The 22,961-nt window shown below is 37.9% G+C and overlaps 1 protein-coding gene across 1 annotated transcript in view; it reads right to left on the bottom strand.

Moving 5' to 3' along the window:
- Positions 1–22,143, bottom strand: part of RNF180 (ring finger protein 180) — a 59,228-nt gene extending 37,085 nt beyond the window's left edge. The window contains 3 exon segments of the mRNA XM_030467487.1: positions 15,622–16,563; positions 20,047–20,142; positions 22,042–22,143. Of these exon segments, the coding sequence (XP_030323347.1) occupies positions 15,622–16,563; positions 20,047–20,142; positions 22,042–22,143 (1,140 nt within the window).
- Between the last annotated feature and the right edge of the window lie 818 nt (positions 22,144–22,961).

Here is a 22,961-nt window from a genome sequence, read left to right on the forward strand (position 1 = left end):
CCCCCCCTCAGTACTGCCAGGTCAGACCCAGAATGATTAAACATGCAACAATCAAAGTGCCTTTTCAGCACAGTTAGACAATGCGTTTTATTTGGGTTTTTCATCGTTCCAGTACCCTGAAATACCTCAAGATCTCTAGTGCTCCAGACAAAGAACCTATGTTGTGCACAGTATTCTCAAAACAAAGCCTCTGCCTGTGAAACATGCCATGCTTTGTTTTACATCAGATCAAATTCACACTTGAATTAGCATTCCTAATCTACCTTATCGCACAGCCTGTGCTCTGTCAGTTCTTTTAGCCTCACCTCAGCATATCTCATGTTTCCCACAGGTCTCTAAAATCTTTTTCTACCACTGTAACCTCCCTGAATTGTCTAACCATTGGTCTCCCTAACACCTAATTCAGCCACATGAGTAAAGAATACACTATTTCTTCCTAAATTTATAAACTAAATTCAATTGGTCATGTGCTTTTTCATAATCAAGGTGTTGTTGAGCATTTAATTTAATTTCTTCCACTTCTATTCTTTACTTCAGCTTCTCTTCACCGTTCTAATTGGCTGTTCTTTTCCACTGAATCATTACTGAAAGTAAACTGCAGGCCTTTGAGGCAGGGATTATTGAGTTTAGCTACACTGAAAGCACCTAACAGTTCCAAAGTTCTATGAAACAAATCGAAATGCTAGGACACTCTACCTCCTAAAGCTTTCATTGAAAAGGCTACTAATAAATTATACTGAAAAGCTACACACTAAACAAAATGTTGCTTACAAACCACATGGTTTTTAGAATGAATTTAGCAATACTTAAAACAAAAAGTGTAGCAGTTTTAATGAGTGCTTTCCAGTTCTTATGCTCTTAGGCACCATCACTGTGTATTTAGTGTGACTATGCACTGTACAGTACAGTACAATTCTACACAGCTTCTTTTCTGTCCTTCCAGAATGCAATGTCTTTTCTTCCAATCTGTGACTAACATAAACAAGTTTATGTACATCCAGAAGTAACATAATTTGTGTGCTACAAATAATCTGAGATGACACCTACTGTTTAAATATTGAGCAGTCTTTTCCAAAACTGCGATACAGGAGAAAAAGAGTATGAAATAGTTTTATAGGCTTTGGAAGGAATGTCTAATGCTGTATGATGAAGCTAAGCTACACCTGCTTATAGAGAAAATGAAAAAAGTACAAGAATGAACCTTAATACAGGGTCAAACTTTTTACTTCCAATGGTGTCATTGTTGGTATACACATTCTTGGCATCATTATAATTTGGCCTTATTGCTAGAGCAACATGTGTGGCAACTCAGTAGTGCTGAAGGGAGTTTGCTGTATGCCTTTTGCTAATTCAGTGTGCTGAGCACTCTGTGCTGGGTTAGGAACTGGCTGCAGGCCCCCAGAGAGTGATGCTGAACGGTGCTGATCCAATTGGTGGCTGCCCACCAGTGGTGTCCCCCAGGGATCAGTGCTGGGCCCAGTTTTGTTTAATACTTTCATTGATGATTTAGCTGAGGGGATTGAGTCTACCATTAGCCAATTGGCAGATGACACCAAGCTGGGGGGAGTGTGGATCAGCTGGAAGGCAGGAGGGCTCTGCAGAGGGACCTGGACAGACTGGAGAGTTGGGCTGATTCCAATGGGATGAGGTTCAACATGGCCAAGTGCCGGGTCCTGCACTTTGGCCACAACAACCCCATGGGGAGCTCCAGGCTGAGCACAGAGTGGCTGAGAGCAGCCAGAGAGAGAGGGACCTTGGAGTCTGGATTGACAGGAAGCTGAACATGAGCCAGCAGTGTGCCCAGGTGGCCAAGAAGGCCAATGGCATCCTGGCCTGGATCAGGAACAGCGTGGCCAACAGGCCCAGGGAAAGGATTCTTCCCCTGTACTCAGCCCTGGTGAGGCCACACCTCGAGTACTGTGTTCAGTTCTGGGCACCTCAGTTCAGGAAGGAGATTGAGGTGCTGGAGCAGATCCAGAGAAGAGCAAGGAGGCTGTGAAGGGATCCAGTTCAAGTCCTGTGAGGAAGGGCTGAGGGAGCTGGGGGTGTTCAGTCTGAAGAAGACGAGGCTCAAGGGAGACCTCATCACTCTCTATAACTCCCTGAAAGGAGGCTGGAGTCAGGGGCAGGTTGGTCTCTTCTCCCAGGCAGCGACCAGTAAGACAAGAGGGCATGGACTTAAGCTCTGCCAGGGGAGGGTTAGATATTAGGAAGAAATTCTTCACAGAGAGGATGATCAGGCTATTTGGAATGGGCTGCCCAGGGAGGTGGTGGATTCTCTGTCCCTGGAGGTTTTTAAGAAGAGACTGATGTGGCACTCAGTGCCATGGTCTGGTAACTAAAGTGGTAGTGGGTCATGGGTTGGACTTGAAGATCTCAGAGGTCCTTTCCAACCCAGATGATTCTGTGACTGCCGTGAATCATATTTTGGAAATGAGAAACATTCTTGTTTGATAGAATACAAGTGTACAGATTGCTACTATGTAATATAACTTATTAATGAGGCAGTACAACAGCTACAGCTATGCTAGTGTTCCTGGAACATGTTCTCATTTTCAGAGCATATTGCCTATTCTCAGAAATTGTGACATGGCATTAAAAAATTTCTACAGTGATAAAATTAATATGCAACTGACTCAAGTTCTCTAAACCATGGCTGAACTTTTTTCTGCTATCAAGGGATAAAAAGAGAATAGTTTACATAATTTCAGGTTATCTTCAAAGATATTTACGGGGAATAGTTAGTTATAGCTACTGCTATGGCCACTCAGGCTACATTTAGCACAAGTAAGGAGACAAAAGGAGAGGTCGCTGTCAGAAAGATAAATTTTCACTAAGTTCAACCTGTGACCAGCACATAGGTTACCTAGGCACAATTACTGGGTAGCATGATCCTACTCGTTGTTCTTGCATTACTAGGTGGAAATTACAATGTACCCCACAGAATTAGGTATGATAGTTTCTGAGGAAACACTGGAATCCCCAGTCACATACTTTGCATTGCACTTTTGCTATTTGTTAGCATGCCTACTTTTTAACAAGTATAAGCTCAGTGCCTTGTGGAAAGAGAGTTTTCAAACCTAAATGGTCAGCCTGTTCCTAGTGCCTAAGAAGTGGTCTATAAAATTACTGCTGTCGACTACTTTTCATCACTGTCATGGTTAACCTCTTGGTTATCCCCCCACTACACTCCCAAGGGAAGATGAAAGGGAAATGAGGGAAAGAGACTTCAAGGCTGGAAAAACAAAACCTGGAACAGATTTAATGAGATTGTTGTTGTTATTAACAACAATAACAACAATAGCATAACAACAATAATAATAATAATATGTAAACATGGAACCTGTGCTCTCCAAAAGGTAATGACACCCCAATCAGAAAAAGTCCCAAACTGGACTTGGCAGCAGCTGAGGGTGCCCAAGTGCAAGGTCCCAGTTACAGTCCACAAAAAACCATGGCACAGCCATGCCAGCCCTACTCTGGGATGCAGGGAAGGTGACCTGTCTCGGGGAAGGATGTTCTCCAGCAAGAAAAGAAGATGCAGGAAGAGCAGCAGTAGAGGTAAAGATAACAGACAGACCCCAATCCACCAGCACTCAGCCAGAGAGGCCAGGAGAAGGCCTCTCCTCCTTTACACTGGGCACCATGGGCAGGAGGGTTGGGAATCACAGGAGTGGATCATACAGGTGGAACTCATATACCAGACTTGCCACTCAGAATTAAACAAATAAATATTTGTATTAATATCCCTTATAAATTCCCCCACACAAATAGTACTGCATTGTTACTGAAGCTGATCCTAATTAAATAAGAATAAATACGTTTCTTTGCATGATACTGGTCATCTACATCCCAGCCCCCCCTGCCCTAGTATATTAAGATCTCGTGATTTACAGAAGGTAACAGTTACTTTTATACCTCTTAATTTTTTGAATAATGCTCCCTATTCTTCTGCTGAAAAAGTAGTCCTTCTCAAAAGAACCTCTAAACCCAGTAACTGATGTAGCAGTGGAAAAATGCTACAAAATATAAACTCCCTGACTCTGCTGTCAAGTATTTTATCCATGTATTTGCTAAGTTAGAACAATTCATGAGTTAAGTATGGATTATTAAATATATTAAATATGCAAGGCTACAAAAGCTTCAAAACAGACACCAAAAAATTTAATTTTTGAAGAAAAAAAAAATTCATCAGTTTTTATGTTCAAATTATAAAGCCAGGGTATCAATACACTGTGATTATATATTAGTTCTCAAATTAATTCACAGTAGATCAGTTCTGGGTAATGTCTCATGCATTTTCACTGACAGTCCTTACACTGTAAAAGCCATCATAAGAAACACCCGTAAAGTGAAGATGATTTGCTGATAGGAAGCAGTATGACTGCACATGACCAAAACTTAAACACTGGAATATTCTCTAGCAGGACTGTTAGAAAACGAAAAAAATTGTTAGGAAAAACAATAAGTATAAAGCCACGCTTCCATGATACAGCCCAGCTCATCTATCAGCTATGATTTCTTCACTTCCAAACACACATTTCCAACTATACTCTTATGCTGGCTGCAGCAATCTACTGAATCCAATGAGCTGATGTGGCAGGAAAATAATCAAAGAAACTACTTAGTTTTTGCCTTTTTTTCTGCCCTGAATCAGGCTCTGTGGAGTCAGGTGAGATGAGACGCTGGCAATTGTGGCTAGAATTGTATGCATATTCCTTTTCACCCACTGTAACACGAAAACACTTCCTAACTTGCCTACTCACACTATCATTTAAACTAAAAAGATAAGACACTGGCATATTTTGGCACTGCCATGTGGTTCTGACTATGTCACTATTTTGACCAAAGAGGCGTGCAAATTCATCATGCAAGTCATATACCTTACTTGCTGCTCAGGGTTGAAAAAAAGCAAAACATAATTCCTGAAAAGCTGTTTCAGTCACAAACCCACTGCACCAGTCCAGGATGCTGACAGGCTGGTGTTCAAAGTTGCTAGGCTAAACAAAGAGCACACCATTCAGGACAAAAGAAGTACCACACCTTCCGCCCTGTTTTGTGCCAAAACCCCAGCTTGGTTAATAGGCTCATTTAAAGGACCAGCTTGCAAACTAGCAGTACCTTGAACTCCTAGTGAGGTTCCAGAAGAACATCCAATATAGGTTGTGTTTTGCACCAACAGGCTCTAAATTAGGAAAAGTGAGCTGCTGGCTTTGATAAAAAGTTTTGACTTCAACACAAATTTTTGTTGAAACAAAACAACAGGGTTGTTCTGAATAAATCTGACACTAAACACAAAAAACAAGCAAATAAAAGTTCAGCATTTTTGTGCTACTCTAAAATGAGGGGGAAGGGGGCTTGGAAATGGTGCAATTGGCTTTCTATTAATATGTCTTAACTTACCTCTCTCTTAAAAGCAGAAAAAGAGACGCAAGTGAATAAAAGACATGCTCTACTCTGTGTCTTCCATAATCTACCAAAAATTAAAAAAAAAAAAAATCTCTAACAAAAAATCTAATCTCTAACAAAAAAAAAATCTACCAAAAAATCTCCCTTTCTTAAACATTGTAATTTAAGCACAAATTGACAGACACCACTCTTTGTCTCCATTTTCTACTTCTCAAATTTCACCTCTCTAGATGTAAGAAGTAACAGCCCCTGGAGAGCCTGCAATGCTTCACCCCACTACCCCCTTCAAAATTATAATCCACCTTCAAAACAAAGCACTGTAGAAATGTGGAAGAGGCTGAAGATCAGATTATGAGAAAACATAAATGACACTTCAAAACCACAAATGCAGTGGTCCAGTCTTCTGATCCGGCACCATGTGTAGCACACGGAAGGGCAAAAAGAGACAAGCTGCTACCAAGGGCGCAGGGAGAAGATGAGCTAGAGAAACTTAAGTCAGATAAATGGTGGATAGTGTGAAGCTCACCTAATCAATGAAATTGTTGAGATTCAAAATGCTGCATAAAATCTGTGTTAGAATCAAGAGAAAAATTTCTCTAAAATTCAGTACTGTTCACATATTTGCATAAAAATAGTTTCAACACACTTGTCAATGGTACACCTATACTTAGTCTTAAGGGAACTGGGATATCCATAAAACAAAAGAAATTCAAAAGATAGACATTCACACAGTGGTTAATCATTCCAAATATGGATATATTCCATAGATTAACAGATTTAAATCCAGAATGATTCATTTATTAGTAATTCTAAAGCCTTATTTTTATCTTCCTAAAACAGCTTACTTTAAGAAACTAGAGTGGTCTGTTCTGCTGTGCTGCAGAACACAACAGCATATTGCCACAGCAACTACAAAAACTGTGTTCTGATTTTCAGCTTAGTAGTTTCTAGTAGAAGAGATTTGATCATCTGGAAGAACTGTGTTCCTGTTCAGCATTTCTTCTAATGCATAAACCAAAATTCAGTTTGCTAGTATATCAAAATCAGTGTTCCTCTTTACTATAACATGATTAGCATTCTCATTTCAGACTTTGGACCCACTTCAAGGGGAGTAGTACTTAACAGTACATGATAGGTCATCATGCAGCCAAGAGGAAATACCAGGTTTGCCTGTATCTAATTTTCCATCACTTTCTTTACATATTTTTCATACAAACTTGCCTGATTTGTAGCAAGTGAGGCTAAGCATGTAGCACCTGGAAAAATGCAAATAATAAAAGCTACAGACAAATGTCCACATGCAATGCTACATTTTTCTCTTTGCTTTTCTAGAATCCTACTTTTCCCATGTTGTCATTTAAACAAGTATTTTTTTAAAACTCAGAAAACCTGCCAACTCTGCTGCTAACAGTAGAATACACTTCACAGTATTGAATATTGTGATGTGCAAGACTGAGTCTCTTATTTTAATAGGTATGATAATTTAAGTATATTTTTAAAGTATGAGACAATCTGAAAATTGAGTGAAGAACAGCAGGCCCTATCTAGGACGTGCTGCTTCTGGATGTACCAATGGTGTCAGGCCTGCTACCATGGGGTGTGATTTCTACAGGTTTTGCCTGGTAGTTTTTCCCTTTGCAGAGTTCACATTAAGCATTTCCCACATTAGAGCACTCCTATGGTTACCCACCTTTTTAAAATATCCTAAACACGAGCAGTTATTTGAAGGTCAAACCGCACCACAAAACTGTGGCTGAAATGAACAAAGAAGGTAAATAACAGTGAGAATCAAGCAATAAGGAATAAAGTTTGTCTCCTTATGAATGATTGGCACTCAGTTTTTACCTATTTCCAAAATCTCAGGTATAGTTTTTCATTCTAATCATTCATGCACTTGGTTTGGTGGGTTTTTTTGTTGTTCTTGTTGCTGTTATTTTTTGTTGCTGTTGTTTGGGTTTTTTTGTTCTGTTTTGTTTGGTTTGGTTTTTTTTTTGTTTGTTTGTTTTTTTTGTTTTTTTGTTTTGTTTTGTTTTTTGTTTTGGTTTTGGTTTTGTATTTCTTCTCAACAAAGTTCCTGCTATATCCAACTGGAAAATAGTCAGCATGTTACAAAGTCATCAACTCTTTCCAATTCAGAAAGCCCACTGAATGGAACACTCCACATTTCGATGTTTCTTTCACTATTTAATGTTTTTTCTTCCTTCAAAATGTCTGTAGTCAAGTACCTCTTCATGATTTCGTGAAAATTCTTTGCTCCATTTCCTATGAATTAAATAGCTGTCTATAGCTTATTTTCTTAAACCATGGACTGTTTTGCATGGAAACTAGTATTACAAGAAAGCTCATAGTTGAAGTTTTGTTCCTCAGTAAAGTGCATTTCAGAGTAGCCATGTACTATCTCTCCTCTTCTTGACATATAAATTTTAATCTGCAAATGGAAGCTGAGATAGCCAACAGAATTTATTTTCCTTACCCCTTTTTAATTTATTTTTTTTTACATTTCCATTTTTTATACAGCTTTTACCAAACCCTGAATTCAAATTCTTGCATTTATGGAAGAGTTAAAGAACCATCTTCCTTCTCCAGTTGCTTCCTCTCAGTATCCCTTAGCTAAGATCACATTTCAGCTCTCAAGCTACTTGCTAATTACTTGCATTTTGCTCCAGAATCTGTATTAGCATTGCACTTTAGCAAAAAGTCTAAATCATAAAACTAAAAATGACTTTTAAAAGCTATTGAAGAAACTATAAATGAAACAGATAATGCCATTAGAAGCTGGGAGAAGCATAAAATGATATATTTCTGAGTACAAGTTCATAGTATCAAATATTTTTTTGATTCTACATATATTAACTTCCTGGTAGAAGATTGTACTTTGATAAGAAAAAGACTTTCATATGCCCAACAGACTGCCAATTTCTTCAGCTGTAACAGTAGATGGTCTCCTTCCTTGCATATAATTCTGAAATGTATTTTGCAGTACTTCATATAATTATTTCAGTACTTTGCAACTTTAGTTTTTCCATTTCCTACTAGAGTCACTGATAAACAACTTCAGAAACAGTAAGTTTATATGAAATCTATTCTGTTCTATTCTGTTTGTCTGGCACCTCTTCATGTGTACAATAACTTATACTTCTCAGCGACTGCCTATAGTTTTACTTAAAATAGCAAAGTTGTAGAAATATAAAGAAAAATGATTATTTTCTCCCAAATATAAACATGAAAAAAATGCTTAGAAGTGGATATAGTAAAATGTAAAGAAGTGTTGTGGATAAGAAACACTCAGAGACACAGACCACTACAAAGCATAAAAAAATAGTTATTTGAAGAAAAGATAGAGAGCTTTAACTCTCCCAAGAGTTAGTAGCTTCTGTTTTCCTGAAAAAAATATTTTTTTTTTATCTGAAGAACCAAGCCCTGCATTCTACCTAACTCTCCATTCAAGCAGAATTTAATTTACCTAAGGTTATGTGCATTCAGAGATTTTAGTACCATGAAAACCAATGAGAAATATAAAGCCTACACAAATTCTTAGTTGCTAAATCAGTAACAATTTATGAAAGTGAAGGACTACAGGTTTAGGGCACAAAAAAAATCTGTAAAATTGATAATAGTATAATCTTCAATGTCTAAAATCTCATCTTCAACTCCTCTCTGGGTATTTAATGGGGTCCTCTTGGTAATACACAGTAAATCTCAGAAATATGAAAGTACTCTTAAGTTCTTCTTCATACTATTGTTGAATTTGGATTTTCATCTATGAGTCATCTGACATACCTGCAATTCAGTCTGCTCTTCATGATGTGTAATAAGAACCTATGCTAATACTGTGGGATAAACTTAATGGCACACCACTGCAACCTACCTGCACAAACAGGTCATTGCCTTTCTTAGCTGAGGGACAGCAAGCCTCATGAATTGTTATGATCCAATTTGTCTGTGGGCTTCTAGAAAAATTAGAACAATGATTTCTAATAATTATTGTTTATACAAGTTAAGAGGATACAGTATTTCCATATGTATAGGCTGTTCACCAGCATTTTCTTGGAATCGCAATGAATATTTAACCTTGGAACAGCACAAACAAACCCTAACTTACTTATTTAAAAAGACCTCTATTAGAGACCTACTTATTTAAAAAGACAGTCACTGACAAAATACCAAACTCACTTCAACGGGCTTAGTTTCTTCTCTGTGTTGCTCTTGTCCAGCAAGATATAACATCTCTGAGGAAGGATCAGGATCTTATCTGTGGCATGGCATATTACCCCAGCTGTTGATTGTCAGGGTTATAGCGCTGCCAATACAACAGTAATCTTTCAGGTAGAGGTAGCTGCATTTTGAGACCTTGTGTATCTCTCTTCAGAAAAGCCACACACTACTAATGATGCTGGAAAGCAGAAAAAGGTCAGTGAAAAGCACTGCCACTTCTTAGCACAGTAACCATCAAAGGTGGACAGACACGTGATGCAGCAGATGATCCCCTGCTTTGCAAGGTGATCACATAATGCACAACAGCTCATAGACATTTGCTATGCTGAGACTTTTCTATACTACCTGTACACTCTGAAAGCAATTTATTAATTTATATTCCACTTAAACAGCACACCCAACTAGTTTGGCTTTCAGTAAAGCTATATTATGACACTGTAGCTGCACTATATTCTAGCCTTTGTACTCTAGCTTCAAGAAGATTGTAAAAAAATTTAGAATGTATACAGATACACTGAGACGACCTAGTATGTTGTATCTAGCAGCTCCATAAGTTACTTTCTCTCCTTTCCAACATAGGGGTGAAGTGTTAAATAACTTCAGTACAATCCATAACAGAAGACAAGCAGAGTTTCTTTCTGACAAATCAGAAATTTGCAAAGCTGTTTATCCCACTGGTTATTACTAACAAAAAAATTGTTTAAAAGATTTGGTAAACAGTAGAAGAGGTCAGGTTGGACAAGGATCTAGAAAGCTGTAAATATAAGTAGCAGCATGAAAGACTGCAGCTAAAAGTACAGTGTCAAAAGTAGTGTTGGGGTTTAAAGGCTTGCAACGGGAGATCCAGATGCGCCTCAGAAAACAATAACTTTCATGTGCAATTTCTCTCAGGTAATACTTCCACAGAAACTGCAGCTGCAATTTAACAAAGGTAAAGCATGAATTTGGACAGGAATCCATCATTCCATCTATCTCCTAATTACAAAGTTCACCATGTAGTAACACTAGTTACAATCAAAGCAAAGGTAGAGCTTTGGCTGCGAAGCTCCTCATTCCTGAAACTTCTCCCCTCTGTGTAACAACTAATTAAAAAAAATTGCTGCTTCTAACTTGTAACCAAGTACCTCTGCAATACAGAATTGCTGCTGCCAGGAGCAGCTGTAAGGTTTATACTGAACTTGTGAGGCCTCAGGGCTGAGGCTGGTTGTGCTTGGTCTGGCTGAACTTCCCTTGCCCTGCCTGCTCCTTGGTTTTTTAGCACAGGCCCTATGAGGAGAGGCTGAGAGAGCTGGGGCTGTTCAGCCTGAAGAAGAGGAGGCTCAGGGGAGACCTCATTGCTGTCTACAACTACCTGAAAGGAGGCTGTAGTGAGGTGGGAACTGGACTCTTTTCACAGACGACCTTCAACAAGACAAGAGGACACAGTCTTAAGTTGTGCCAGGGGAGGTTTAGGTTAGATATTAGAAAGAATTTCTTCACGGAGAGGGTGATTAGGCTATGGAATGGACTGCCCAGTGAGGTGGTAGATTCTCCGTCCCTGGAAACATTTAAAAAAAGACTGGATGTGGCACTCAGTGCCATGGTCTAGCAACTGCTCCGGTGGGTCAAGGGTTGGACTAGATGATCTCTGAGGTCCCTTCCAACCCAGCTAATTCTATGATTCTATGATTCTATGATACTTGGTTTAGCTGTGACAGCAGTTTCTGTAACTGACCAGGTATCTGTGGCTAATTTGTTTTATTGACAGTGACTATTAATAGAATCACAGGATGATTTGGGTTGGAAGAGACCTTACAGACAATCCGGTTCTAACTGCCCTGCCATGGGCAGGCACATCTCCCACTACACCAACTTGTTCCAAGCCTCATCCAAACTGGCACTGAACCCTTCCAGGGAGGGGTCATCCACAGCTTCTATGGATAACGTAGTCCAGTGTCTCACCACTCTCACAGTCAAGAATTTCTTCCTAATATTAAATCTAAATCTCTCTTGGTCTGAAACCTTTTCCCATTGTCCTGTAACTGCATGCCCTTGAAAATGAGTCCCTCTCCAGCATTCTTGCAGGTACCCTTCCGGGCCTTGAAGGCTCCTATAAAGTATTCCATGTAGAATGCAATATTTACAAGTCTATCATAATGATGTAAAGAACTACAGGCCTGCAAAAGGTAGCAGAGGCCTTAAGAAATGGAGATCTAGGGTGGAACACAGAGGAATACAGGTGTGAGTTGGCACTGGAGACCACACCAGCTACGAGCAACCTCCCAGGGATCTGTTAAATAAATGCAGATTTGGACCTAGAAAGAACAGTTTTAATGGTAACAGAACAAAGACACTGTATCTTACATACATAAAATGCACCACATAATATAATTTGGAAGTAACATGAAGCTGCATACCAGGAAAGAAAGAAGGTATAAAAGTGTGTTGCCAACCATATAAAAAATGGCCTCAACTGGATTCTGGGGTAAAGAAAAACGCCAACATGAACATCATACTGCTCCCAGCAAAGGACTCCAGATGCTGGCAAGTCACAGTAGCACTTTCCACCAGCAGACTCCAAGTCCTGCTGCTGGCTCACAGACACTGAGGCACAGCACCATGGGCAGAGATGCAGGAACCAAGGGTGCCTCACAGTTTCAATGGCAATATTTTTCTTTAACAATTGAACAATAATCACACTCTAAAGATTTCAGTTATATGAGGAATAAATTCTTGGCTTTATATCTACAATTTTCCTTCTTCACCCATAAACAAGCTGTGAGTGTAACACCCTGTGGCCTTGCTCCTCAATTGCTTTTAAACCACTAATTCTATAGCACCTCTAATGCAGTAAATCATGAATGTGCCAGGCCAAGGGCTGTAAACTCTGCAACATGTTAACACAGAACTCTGCAACGCATTAACAAGAAGAACTTCAGTCTATCTCAGACCTTATGGTGCTTTAAACATAAGTTCAGCCAGTTAGGCATAAAATTAAAAATTCTTATGTAATGTTGACAACTTAACAAGAGCAGTAGTGGTTTTGAACACTGAAATTGGAGTTTCCACCTTTCCCACATTGGAAATGGTTACCTTAATAACTGATCTTTTTTTCTCTTATAGTCACTTGAGGAAGCAAATGAGAAAGCTGGTGCAGAGACAGTAAGAGATGCACAAAGTAAAAACGTTCTCCCACTACTGCATTCCTCAATTTTAATTCAGGGGATTCACAGATTGTCATCCACTGCAAATGAATATTGCTTCAAATTAAATCCACTATCTTTTGGTATGGATCTCAGGGTATGGGATGTGGACTGCCCCTTTTTCCTTTATGCTTCCTCTTCCCTTACTTTAAGCAACTTTTCCAAGGCCTCATATTTCCCTAACAAAAGTCACAACTGAGACTTTGTAGTCACTATTTGTTTCTCCAACTCAGATTTCACTTCACAGACTTCTCTTCCTGCTTCATTTCGGTACCAAGACTAAATAATGCTCTTAGCCTTTCAGCAGTCAATTGAGGAATTCATAAACAACTTAAGGATAAATCTTATTTTAAGTATCATCATAGAGTGACTGAAATCCAAGTACATGAATGCATGAATGATTGCACCTGAAGGATTTGCAGTTTACATGCAAATATGACAGTGAAAGAATGAACTATGAACCAATACCCATGAAAAAAGACAAACACTGAATACATGAATTAAGGTCACAAGTTAAACCTTTGAAGCCTGGCACTTTTCCTACAAGACTGTCAATTGCTAGAGAACATGAGTGTGGATTTGAAAATTCAGAGCTGCAGGGCAAGAAAACAACACCTGACAGTGTGGTTAAACAATGCTGTATCTCACCCATCTGTTTATCCTGTGTTCAGATTAACAAAAGGCACATGAAAGCAAACTCAGTTCTGAGGAACTGACCATGAGTTTGTAAGACAAAACTTCCAAGTTTTAAAAAAGAGTTTTAAAAAAGCACTGGTGATGTGTCAAGATGAAAAAAAGAGACCGATAATATTTTTACTGACGGATCAGCATCAGTTTCAAGAAGACACTGAAGTTTTGAAGCTCACTGCATAGTCTTCCTCTATGTAAAAAGGCTGTGAAGAGAAATTAAAAGGCTGGAGGAGCTACAAATGATATTTCTGCCCATGATCTTACAGAAAATGATTGCGAGCTTCAGATATCAGTAAGAAATGCAAATATATAACAAGATATAGGAAAATTTTAAATAAAGGAAATAAAATTTTTAACAGAACTACTTCAGCAAGAGCAACAATGAAAATCCTTGTTAATACTGGCAATATTGTTAATAAAAACTCAAGTAGTTTTTATCATACCCCATACATGCAAGTACACATACACATGATGCGCAAGTATTCTCCTCACAGCCTTTAAGTGTTGTCCCTGGGAGGCTTGGATTGCTCTGCTGGCATCAGGCCAGCTCAGCCCACTACAGAGCCTGCACTGGGGCAGGCTGCAGGGCTAGTGAAGGTCAGAAGCTCACAGGACTGCTTCTATATACAATCCAAGGTTTATGCACTCCATAAAAAGAGTGCATTCTGCCACAACATGATGTTTATGGACACATTTTGGCTTACTGCAAAACAGAAAAAACATTTGACAGATAAAGTTATCGCATTACAAAATAAACTCAAAGCAGCCTATGTATCTACAAAGAAATTCTGAAGTCTGAACAAGCCTGTTCTCTTTGAAAAAGCTTTAATTAGAGACAAAACCAAGATGCACACCTTTAACAGAGAAAGCTTAGAAGAGATCCACTTCACATCAGGGCTTTTCTGCAGTGAAGTACTACTTAAAAGAGCACTTAAGTGAAAAACAGACCATTCTAACTTGACTAAAACTCTTTCACTCCAGCCTCCAAGAGTTTTATACTTTTTTCTCTTTGTGAAATTTTACTATCTGATTACAGATGTCAAGTATGCTGGAAACCATAGTTACAAAGTATCATAGATCAGCTTTCTACTATAAATACCATAGTAACAAAGGGCACATTTTTACAAGGAAGGGTGTCAGGGCCTTTAAGAAAAAATACGGCAAGTGGAACTTTCAAGTAAGGTGAAGATGCCTCAAGAAAGGTGAGGGTACCTAGACTGGCACATGAGAGAAAAGCAGTCACAAAAAGGAGTAAATGGCAGAGGAGCACCCCCTTCTGCCACATGCCAGAGGATACAGTTTCCTACATCCACATTTTCCTGGAAAGATACCACAGCCATGGGAAACACACCTTCACTAGCCATATTTGCTGCTTGACACAGAGTTTGAGAAGTAGGTCCATTCAAATATTCTGCATCATTTTGAGGCAAGAATTTTATTATGAGAAATTTACTTAGTCTTTCTACTGAATTTCAGAGCCAACAAAACCTGAGTTATTAAGATCTATTCCTGGCCTTTCTCTCCCCCTTCCCCCAACAAAAATTGCATTACCATCTATGGCCTTTAATTCTGTTCTACTTTAGATGAAGAAGGAAACTGTGGTTGCATAACTGATAAGAACAGATAACATTCCTGCTAGATTAGTATCTACCTCCTATGACCAACATTTTAAGTAGCAACATAAATTCTTTACTCAAAGAAAAAAAATTTGACTTACAACAACTAATATATGCACACACCTTTTAAAATGTAAATTTTTCTTAATTGAAAATTTAAGTCAAACTTCTATTAGTTAAAAGCTAGGAAATCCTAAAATTCTAGGGTTTCTCATTTAGAAGATTTGAACATTTAGTTTTTCCTTTAATTACACTGATAATATTTTATTGTATTTTATTACTTCAAATTTATTATTGTATCACAAACAGTAGTATATATCCACCAAGGTTTGGCTTTACACAGAAGAAAAATACTTCGTTAAATTAGAAAAAATGCATGTAGAAAGAGGTCTTAAATCCTTGTTTGCAGAATGCCTGACTCCAGTTAAACCAGTATGAAGAGAGCTTCAAAAGAGTTCAGAAAGCCAAACTGTACAAAAAAGGTAGAAAAATTAATTTTTAACACTTACTTGCTTCTCCAGCCACTGTTCTCGCCTTCTTTGTTTTCTCCTCAAGCTTTTCAACTTGTTTCTTTCTCTCTTACTCAGCTGTTTGTTGAAGGAAATACTTGAAGTCTGCACAAGACAAAGAGGTGTGATGCACTGTTCCTCTTCTACAGCAGGTGAAGAAATGTTCATTACAAAAGATGATCCATCAGCAATGGCACTCCCAGACGACTGTCCAGGAGCTTCAAAATCACACACATTTCCTCTTTCTCTATGTAAAAATGTAGTTAAGGGAGTAACCTTAAACTTTTTTTGTAGTTTGTCAGCACTGGAACTGTATAGGTCCTGAAAACAATTACCATGCCTCCTACTGGAGTCTAATTTCAAGCTGCTTTTTGTATAAAGAAGACTTTGATTTTGGCCATAGTAAACTGTTCCCATATTGCAAGCGTCATTTAAGGCAGGGGACAAAACCAGTCTCTCTCTGATATTTAAATCCAAACTATGTGATCTTCTGTGACAAGGTTTCATAGTGCATGCATCATTCATAGGAGAGGAGGCAGAAATACTTGTTTTCTGACTTAATGCCTTTAAGGGAAGTTTATTACTTTCCCTCTCAAATCTGGGAGCTCTTACTTCAAGACAAAGTGCTTCTGTTAATCTTTCAGTACTGCTATTATTTCTGGCCATGTACAAAAGCCCTTGATTTTTGATTTCCAAAGTTGCATTCACCACTTCATGGCAGGTATCCTTGATAAAACCAGATTTAATCTGGAGCACAGATAACTGTTTTCCTGATGATTTTGCCAAGCTAACAGAGAAAGCTGGCTGATAGTCCGTCCAACTTTTACAGAAATGTATATTTACTAACTGTCCACAGGAACATTTTGTGTTGCAAACAAAGTTAAAGCCCCCTAAACGAGCCTCACAGAATGGACAGTGTAGTTTTCCAATTGTCCACTGTGCCTATTAACAAGAAAAGAAAAAAATCACCCACCACATTCATTGTAAATGAATGACCAAGAAATCATTACTAGAGTTACTTTTCTCCACTAATAAAAGGGTTTGTTTTTTAGACACAATAGAAAAAACTTCACAGCAGAAAGAAAAACCACCCTAAATAACATTCTGGTCAAAACTTTTCTTGCTGCAGTGATAATTAATTCTAAGAAACCTAGAAAATACATTTCAAAATGTAGGGGCTCTGCAATATGTTTAAAATTTGTCCACAGACAGGATAATGCTGCAATACTAATGAAAGCATTAGAGAAATGCTTTCATAGAGAAAATCAATTTACCATGTTAATCTGCAATTGGCAAGCACAGTTTCTCAGCCAAGTCTTCTGAGTACTGATACATTTCTTGCATACTAAATACAGTGACAGGAGTATTCTTACAAAAACAATAGAGCTTTTCATTTTGCTTACCCCATGAAAGCTTGAAATGGTGCTTGTATTTTGAGGTGTGAAGTATTATAACACAATCTGTGTGTAGATACCATAACAAATCCTTTATATTCTAAGGAGGCCATTATTTTAATTACTCATAATTCTATTAATTTCATTTAAATTCTAAAGGCACTTTTCATAAGAAAATATGCATCAAATATCTATAACCTTCTACATATTTTACAATTATTATTTTCAGTAACTGCATTTGTCTTTCAGCAGAAGTATTTTTAAGTATTAAGGTTATAAAAGTGTATGCAGGATAGAAGTCCAGATGAGAACATTATCAACTCCAATCACATATTACTCATTGGTGTGCCTGAAGTGTGGCTGAGCCATGAATATAGAAGCTGTCCAACATTTTTAGTTAAGTATTGCTTTCATTTGCAAATGTCTTTCAAGGTACCTTGAAAAGATGATTCCATGACTGATGGTAGTCTGAATGAAAGTTTCAGTAAAAACTATTTTGCAGTTTCAGAAACAAAGCTTGTGCCAAAAAAAAGGGTTATTTTTCACATGCAATGCCAGAAAAGCTTCTGGGCATACTTCTCTGAGAAACTTACTCCTGCTTTGTGGGTTGAAACCTCAAAATTTTACAAAATATCAAAAAAGTGCCTTTCATTGAACTTAAGGAATTTATTTAAGTCAGGACATTATTTTTAATTCAGAAATTAAATTTCTCAGTTTACATATGCTCAAATCCCTGAAAATTTCTTGACCATGCTCAATACAAACCAGTGCATATGCTACTCACAAAGAAATAAGCTGGGTCAGAGTCTTACTGTAAGTCTCCCACACTCCATTTCCCAGATACCATGGGCTACACACTAAAATTCTGGGAAAAGTACTTCTGAGTGCCTTTGGTGAGTTTTTTGGCACTAAGGCACTCTGGAACAGTAAAGTGTAGAAGAGGAATGATTCATGAGGATTAGGCTAAGAGCCTAGCAAAAATGGGAATGCAGGAGACAGCAAGGAAGTAATTTCTATGTCCTGTGTGCACAGAGAGATGAGGGGCAGTACAAGGGAGTCCAGGACTTACTTAGCATGAGTTTGGCAATGGGCTGTGGAAGCATTGAGTCAGTAAAAGAACTAACAGCCTAGTAGTGGAGGAGGTGGTAGGGGGAAAATCAGCAAGATCTGCCAAGTTGCTGAAGGTACATATGTTTAATTATGGACTACATAAAGGGGAAAAAATAGGAAGGGTTAGCAAAAGAAGCTAAAACAAGTGATAAGTAATAGGTAAAAGAAAATGCAGATCAAAAAAAAAAAGGTTGCTAGGCACAATAGCTATTTAGAATTACTGAAAATTATTTATATACTGATGTGTATATAAAATTCAATGAGATTGAAAAGAACTGAGAACTGGCTGGGAAGCAATGGGTTTCTACAGCCTGCAAATAGACTTTGTGCTTACATAAAATGATTTAGCCTTTGGTTCAGGAGTCACACAGAAGAAAGTAAGAGAGGAACACAAAATTATTCAGAGCCCAGGAGGATCTGGGGATAAGCCAAAATTGTTTACAAAATCCACACACTTATCCATTAGCCTAAACAACCTTTCCAGCAAAGTCAGAAGTGAATGAAGCAAGAGTTTTCAGGCTATTAAAGGACCAAATGAATGCTAAGATACTGAAGGTGTTCACAGAGAATTCCGTTCCCTTGCTCTGCCATCAGTGGAGCACTGCTCCTCTGCACTCTTGAGCAAATATGTTAAGCCTTTTCTGAGCAGTATATGGGTTTTGCATTTCCCAGGTCCCCAGCCTGATCCTCTAGGCTTTCAAGTGCAGAAGGCAGGCTTTTACAGCTAGCAGTGAGAAGAATAATATTTGTAGTGAATCCCATTTTACTGAAATAATAAGACATACAAAGTACTCTAAAAAACTCCATCCTTATGGTCAGACATTGAAGATTAAGCAGTTCTGTAAAGTGGGGGAGTACATCATTACCCTTAATATTCACACACATGCCCAAGATCAATGTTCTAAGATAGCTACAGTATTCTGTCACATCTTATTCAAGTATAAGAGATAATTAATTTTAAAGAGAGTTTAGTTAATGTTTAATAAATAGAATATAGAGCAAAACAATGAAGGAAGATTATTTTAATTTTCTTAATTTTTGAGTGTTTAGTTTTACGGCCATAACAATTTTTTGTTTGTGTATAATTTTCAGCATGGATTTGCTCAGATCAGAAGTTACTTACAATATAGTAAAACTTAGATACTGAACTCTACACAGAAAGAAATGCAGACATAATTTGCCTTTCAGAATCAAACACTCATCAGAGAAAGCCTGAAGGGAGAATGAAAATCACTGCTTCTGCTTACTGTGTCTGTGCAACACTAACTTCTAGAACTAACATAACTTAAATATTCAACTGAAGCAGTGAGTACAACAGGAAAGTTATAAGATAGTTTGTAATTTCAAGTAGGCAGTTAAAAGAGTCAAATGCGGTGACTTGTTATTGGACCATACAGTGTGCAGGAAGGTACCCGCTTCCTTCTCATATGACATAATAGCATGTGGAATTCAAAAGATATCACATCATATTCCAACAACTGATCTCTTAACAAAATCCCAGTACAGTTTTATGGAAATACATGCTTCTCTGTCAACATGTGTGTTAGCACTGCGAGGTACAATGATTAAGATGAATCAGAGCCTCACATCTAGATAATGAATGTAATTTTAAAAACTGACAAAATACAAAGAGGTGCATATGACAGTTACTTGGACAAATAGAAGTACATTCAACTATAAATGGACAAGAGCAGAATTTATCACATGCAGGTTTTGGGCATACATTAAAAAACCCAATCATCTTTAAGAGAGGAAAAAGCCTCTGTCAAGGGTAATGACAGAAGTTTTTGAGAAAAATTCCCTGTTAGAAGGTTCCTGTAATGTACAAATACCTAAGCAGAGAGGTGCCCTGGAAATCTGTCCACCCCCCCTGCTTATTTCACAATTTGAATGATAAAGATGAAAACAAAAAGAGATCTACCTTTTCAATGACACATTTTGCCCACTATGGAATGGCTTCTAAGTTCACATGCCATATGTTGCAATACTCAGGAGCAGCAGATGAGGGTTGTGATGTCTATTAAAAAATATATATATATATTGTATTGATATGCAATATTTATGTAAACTTTTTTTGTTGTTTGAATATAGCCAGAAGTCAGCTTCCCAAATTCAGTAAATATTTTACTAACAAATGATAAAACTCAAAGATGTTGATGCATTCTTTAAAACTAGGTAGAAGCTATCAATAATTTTCTATTTCTGTATTTAAGGACAGACTCCACTGTGGATATGAAGACATTTGGAGGTGGTTTTGTTTCATTTGCAAGAACAGAAAGTATGCAATTGCTGCACTTCCAAGTATTTCTGGAAACTGATTTCATAAGCAAAATCAGCTGGCACCATGTTCCTGTAAAGACAGAAAAAATTAAATTCTAGTTCATATGAAGACTGTATTCAATACTGCACAACTATGCCACAAATTTTTTAAAATTAATTTTCTAATGCTTGTTAGATTAACTATCAGATAATCCAGGGACTCTTAGCCACTTAGAGGCTCTACTGCAATGACGTGAACAAGGAAAGAGTAAACAAAATCTAAAAAACTGTAACATTTCACTGATAATAAAATAGAAAAAAATTCATACCTAACTTTTAGCACAGAAGTGATACAAGGGTAATTAACTCTTTTAACGTGGTTTAGAATGTCAGTAAATTTATAAAGATGGCTAAAAATATAGGGAAAATCTGGTGGGTGTTAAAGTCTTAACATCAGTTGCTACAGTTTATTGTGGAAAATTACTTACTACTATATGTTAAGAAACTTAAAAGAATGGAAGCTTCATTATGCTGAAGATCAAAAGTGGGGCTATAAGCAGAAAACAGGAGCTTTAAAAAATTCTCCAAGTAACAACAATGGACAGATAGAATTCATCTGTTTGCAATATCTATGCTACTGTTTTCCGCTGATCTGTGGAGAGTACCTGTACTTCAACTTGGATTTAAGTCAGATCAAACATTAATGAATCAGTTAATTACGATTGGACAATCTTTGTCATCCAATGCCTCCAGAAGTAGTGCTAAATTACATTCTTTTATCTGCTATTTACATAATTAAGGAAGGACCTACTTAAATCTTCTGCAGGGTGGTCCTCCAGTGACAATTAAGTGCTTCACCAGGGGAAATGGGCAAAGATACCTCTTCCTTCTCACTACATTGTTGCACTTCTAGTGCATTAATAAAAAGGAACACCACCTTCCCATCTGTTTGCTTTTTTCCTTTGACTGAAGATCATAGGATGTACTCACAGTGCTTTTGGTGTATCTGGAAAGACTCTAACTCTTTATGAATACTACTTGCCATTATTGTTTTATTATGCATTATTAGTCTTCTGTTTATTTTAATAAATATTATGTAAATTACTAAGTGGTATATTAGCCTGGCAGGGCATGCACGCTCTCAGGGCAGGCTATTCTGAACTATTTTCATGAACTATTTTCATTTCAACTGCCTCCTACTTTTTCAAAATGAAGAGCAAAAGTTTCCGATGCAGGAAGATCTGACACACAGTTAACTACCAAAGTGGAATCAGTATCTCTGAGGTATTTAAAATATACCTTAGAAAAAAAAAGTTATCTGCTAAGAGGTATTAAAACAAAACAAAAAACCCAGTTGCTTTAAAACTCTCAAAAATAGAACCCATTTTTACATGAAAAATAGTAACACTACATCCTCTGCACAAGCTTGTAGTAAAATGTATCATGAGCATCAGCCTTTATGTTATCACAGAACATAAAGGTGACCACTGCCTACTTGGCTTCATTACTTCTTGCTGTCTACAGAATCATCCATTATTTTGGTACTTATCTTCACAGGAGGTTAATTACCAAATGAGAGCAAGTCTAACACTTCTCCTTTCTTTAAAATCAACAGCACTAGAAAGAGTTACAGACTCCCTTCAGATGCTATACCTACTTCAGATGGCTCTTTTCCATGACATTTTGCAAGGCAAACAGAATTTGCTATGTATTTTCTACATCTCCAGCACCTCAGAACATCAGCCTCTTGTTTACTCATTTCAGCTGGTGATTCTTTATCTGTCTCTGTATCTTTATTTCATCATCTATCTGTAAAGACCATAAAACAGATGGTCTTTACTGTTCAGTCACCTGTTGAAATAAGACATGATTCTTCTCTTGCCCCAGAAGTCTATCAGTAATGTCTTGATTATAGGGGTGACCAGTGCATTACTTACAAACATTCTCTGACCTGGTGTAGCACGCCACCTAAACATTTTAAATAGCAAAATGAAACAGTTGGCTTTGATTTTCAAGTTGTATAAAGAAATAGAAAGCAACGACAGCAAAGCAAACTAAAAAAACAAACTTCCTTGGTGACGAAGACTAAAGAGCTCCAGTTTTCCCAAAATGTGTCCATAGAAACAGGATAACAGAATCACAGAACCACAGAATGGTTTGGGTTGGGAGGGACCTAGATCATCTAGATTGAACTTCTCTGCCATGGGCAGGGACACCTCTGACTAAATCACACTGCTCAAAGCCCTCATCCAACCTGGCCCTGAACACTTCCAGGGACCAGACATCCACAACTTCTCTGGGCAACCTGTGCCATTGTCTCTTCACCTTCACACTAAAAAATTACTTCCTCATGTCTAACCTAAATCTACCCATCACTGCCCCTATCACTATTTCTACATGCCCTTCTAAAACATCTCTCTCCAGATTTCTTGTCAGCCCCTTCTGGTGCTGGAAGGCCACTCTAAGGTCTCCCCAGAGCCCTCTCTTCTCCAGGCTGAACAACACCAACTCTCTCAGTCTGTCTCCCTAGGAGAGCTGCTCCAGCCCTCTGATCATCTTTGTGACCCTCCTCTGGAC

This window comes from Calypte anna, chromosome Z, assembly GCF_003957555.1.
Source record: "Calypte anna isolate BGI_N300 chromosome Z, bCalAnn1_v1.p, whole genome shotgun sequence".
In the NCBI taxonomy this organism is placed as follows: Eukaryota; Metazoa; Chordata; class Aves; order Apodiformes; family Trochilidae; genus Calypte; species Calypte anna.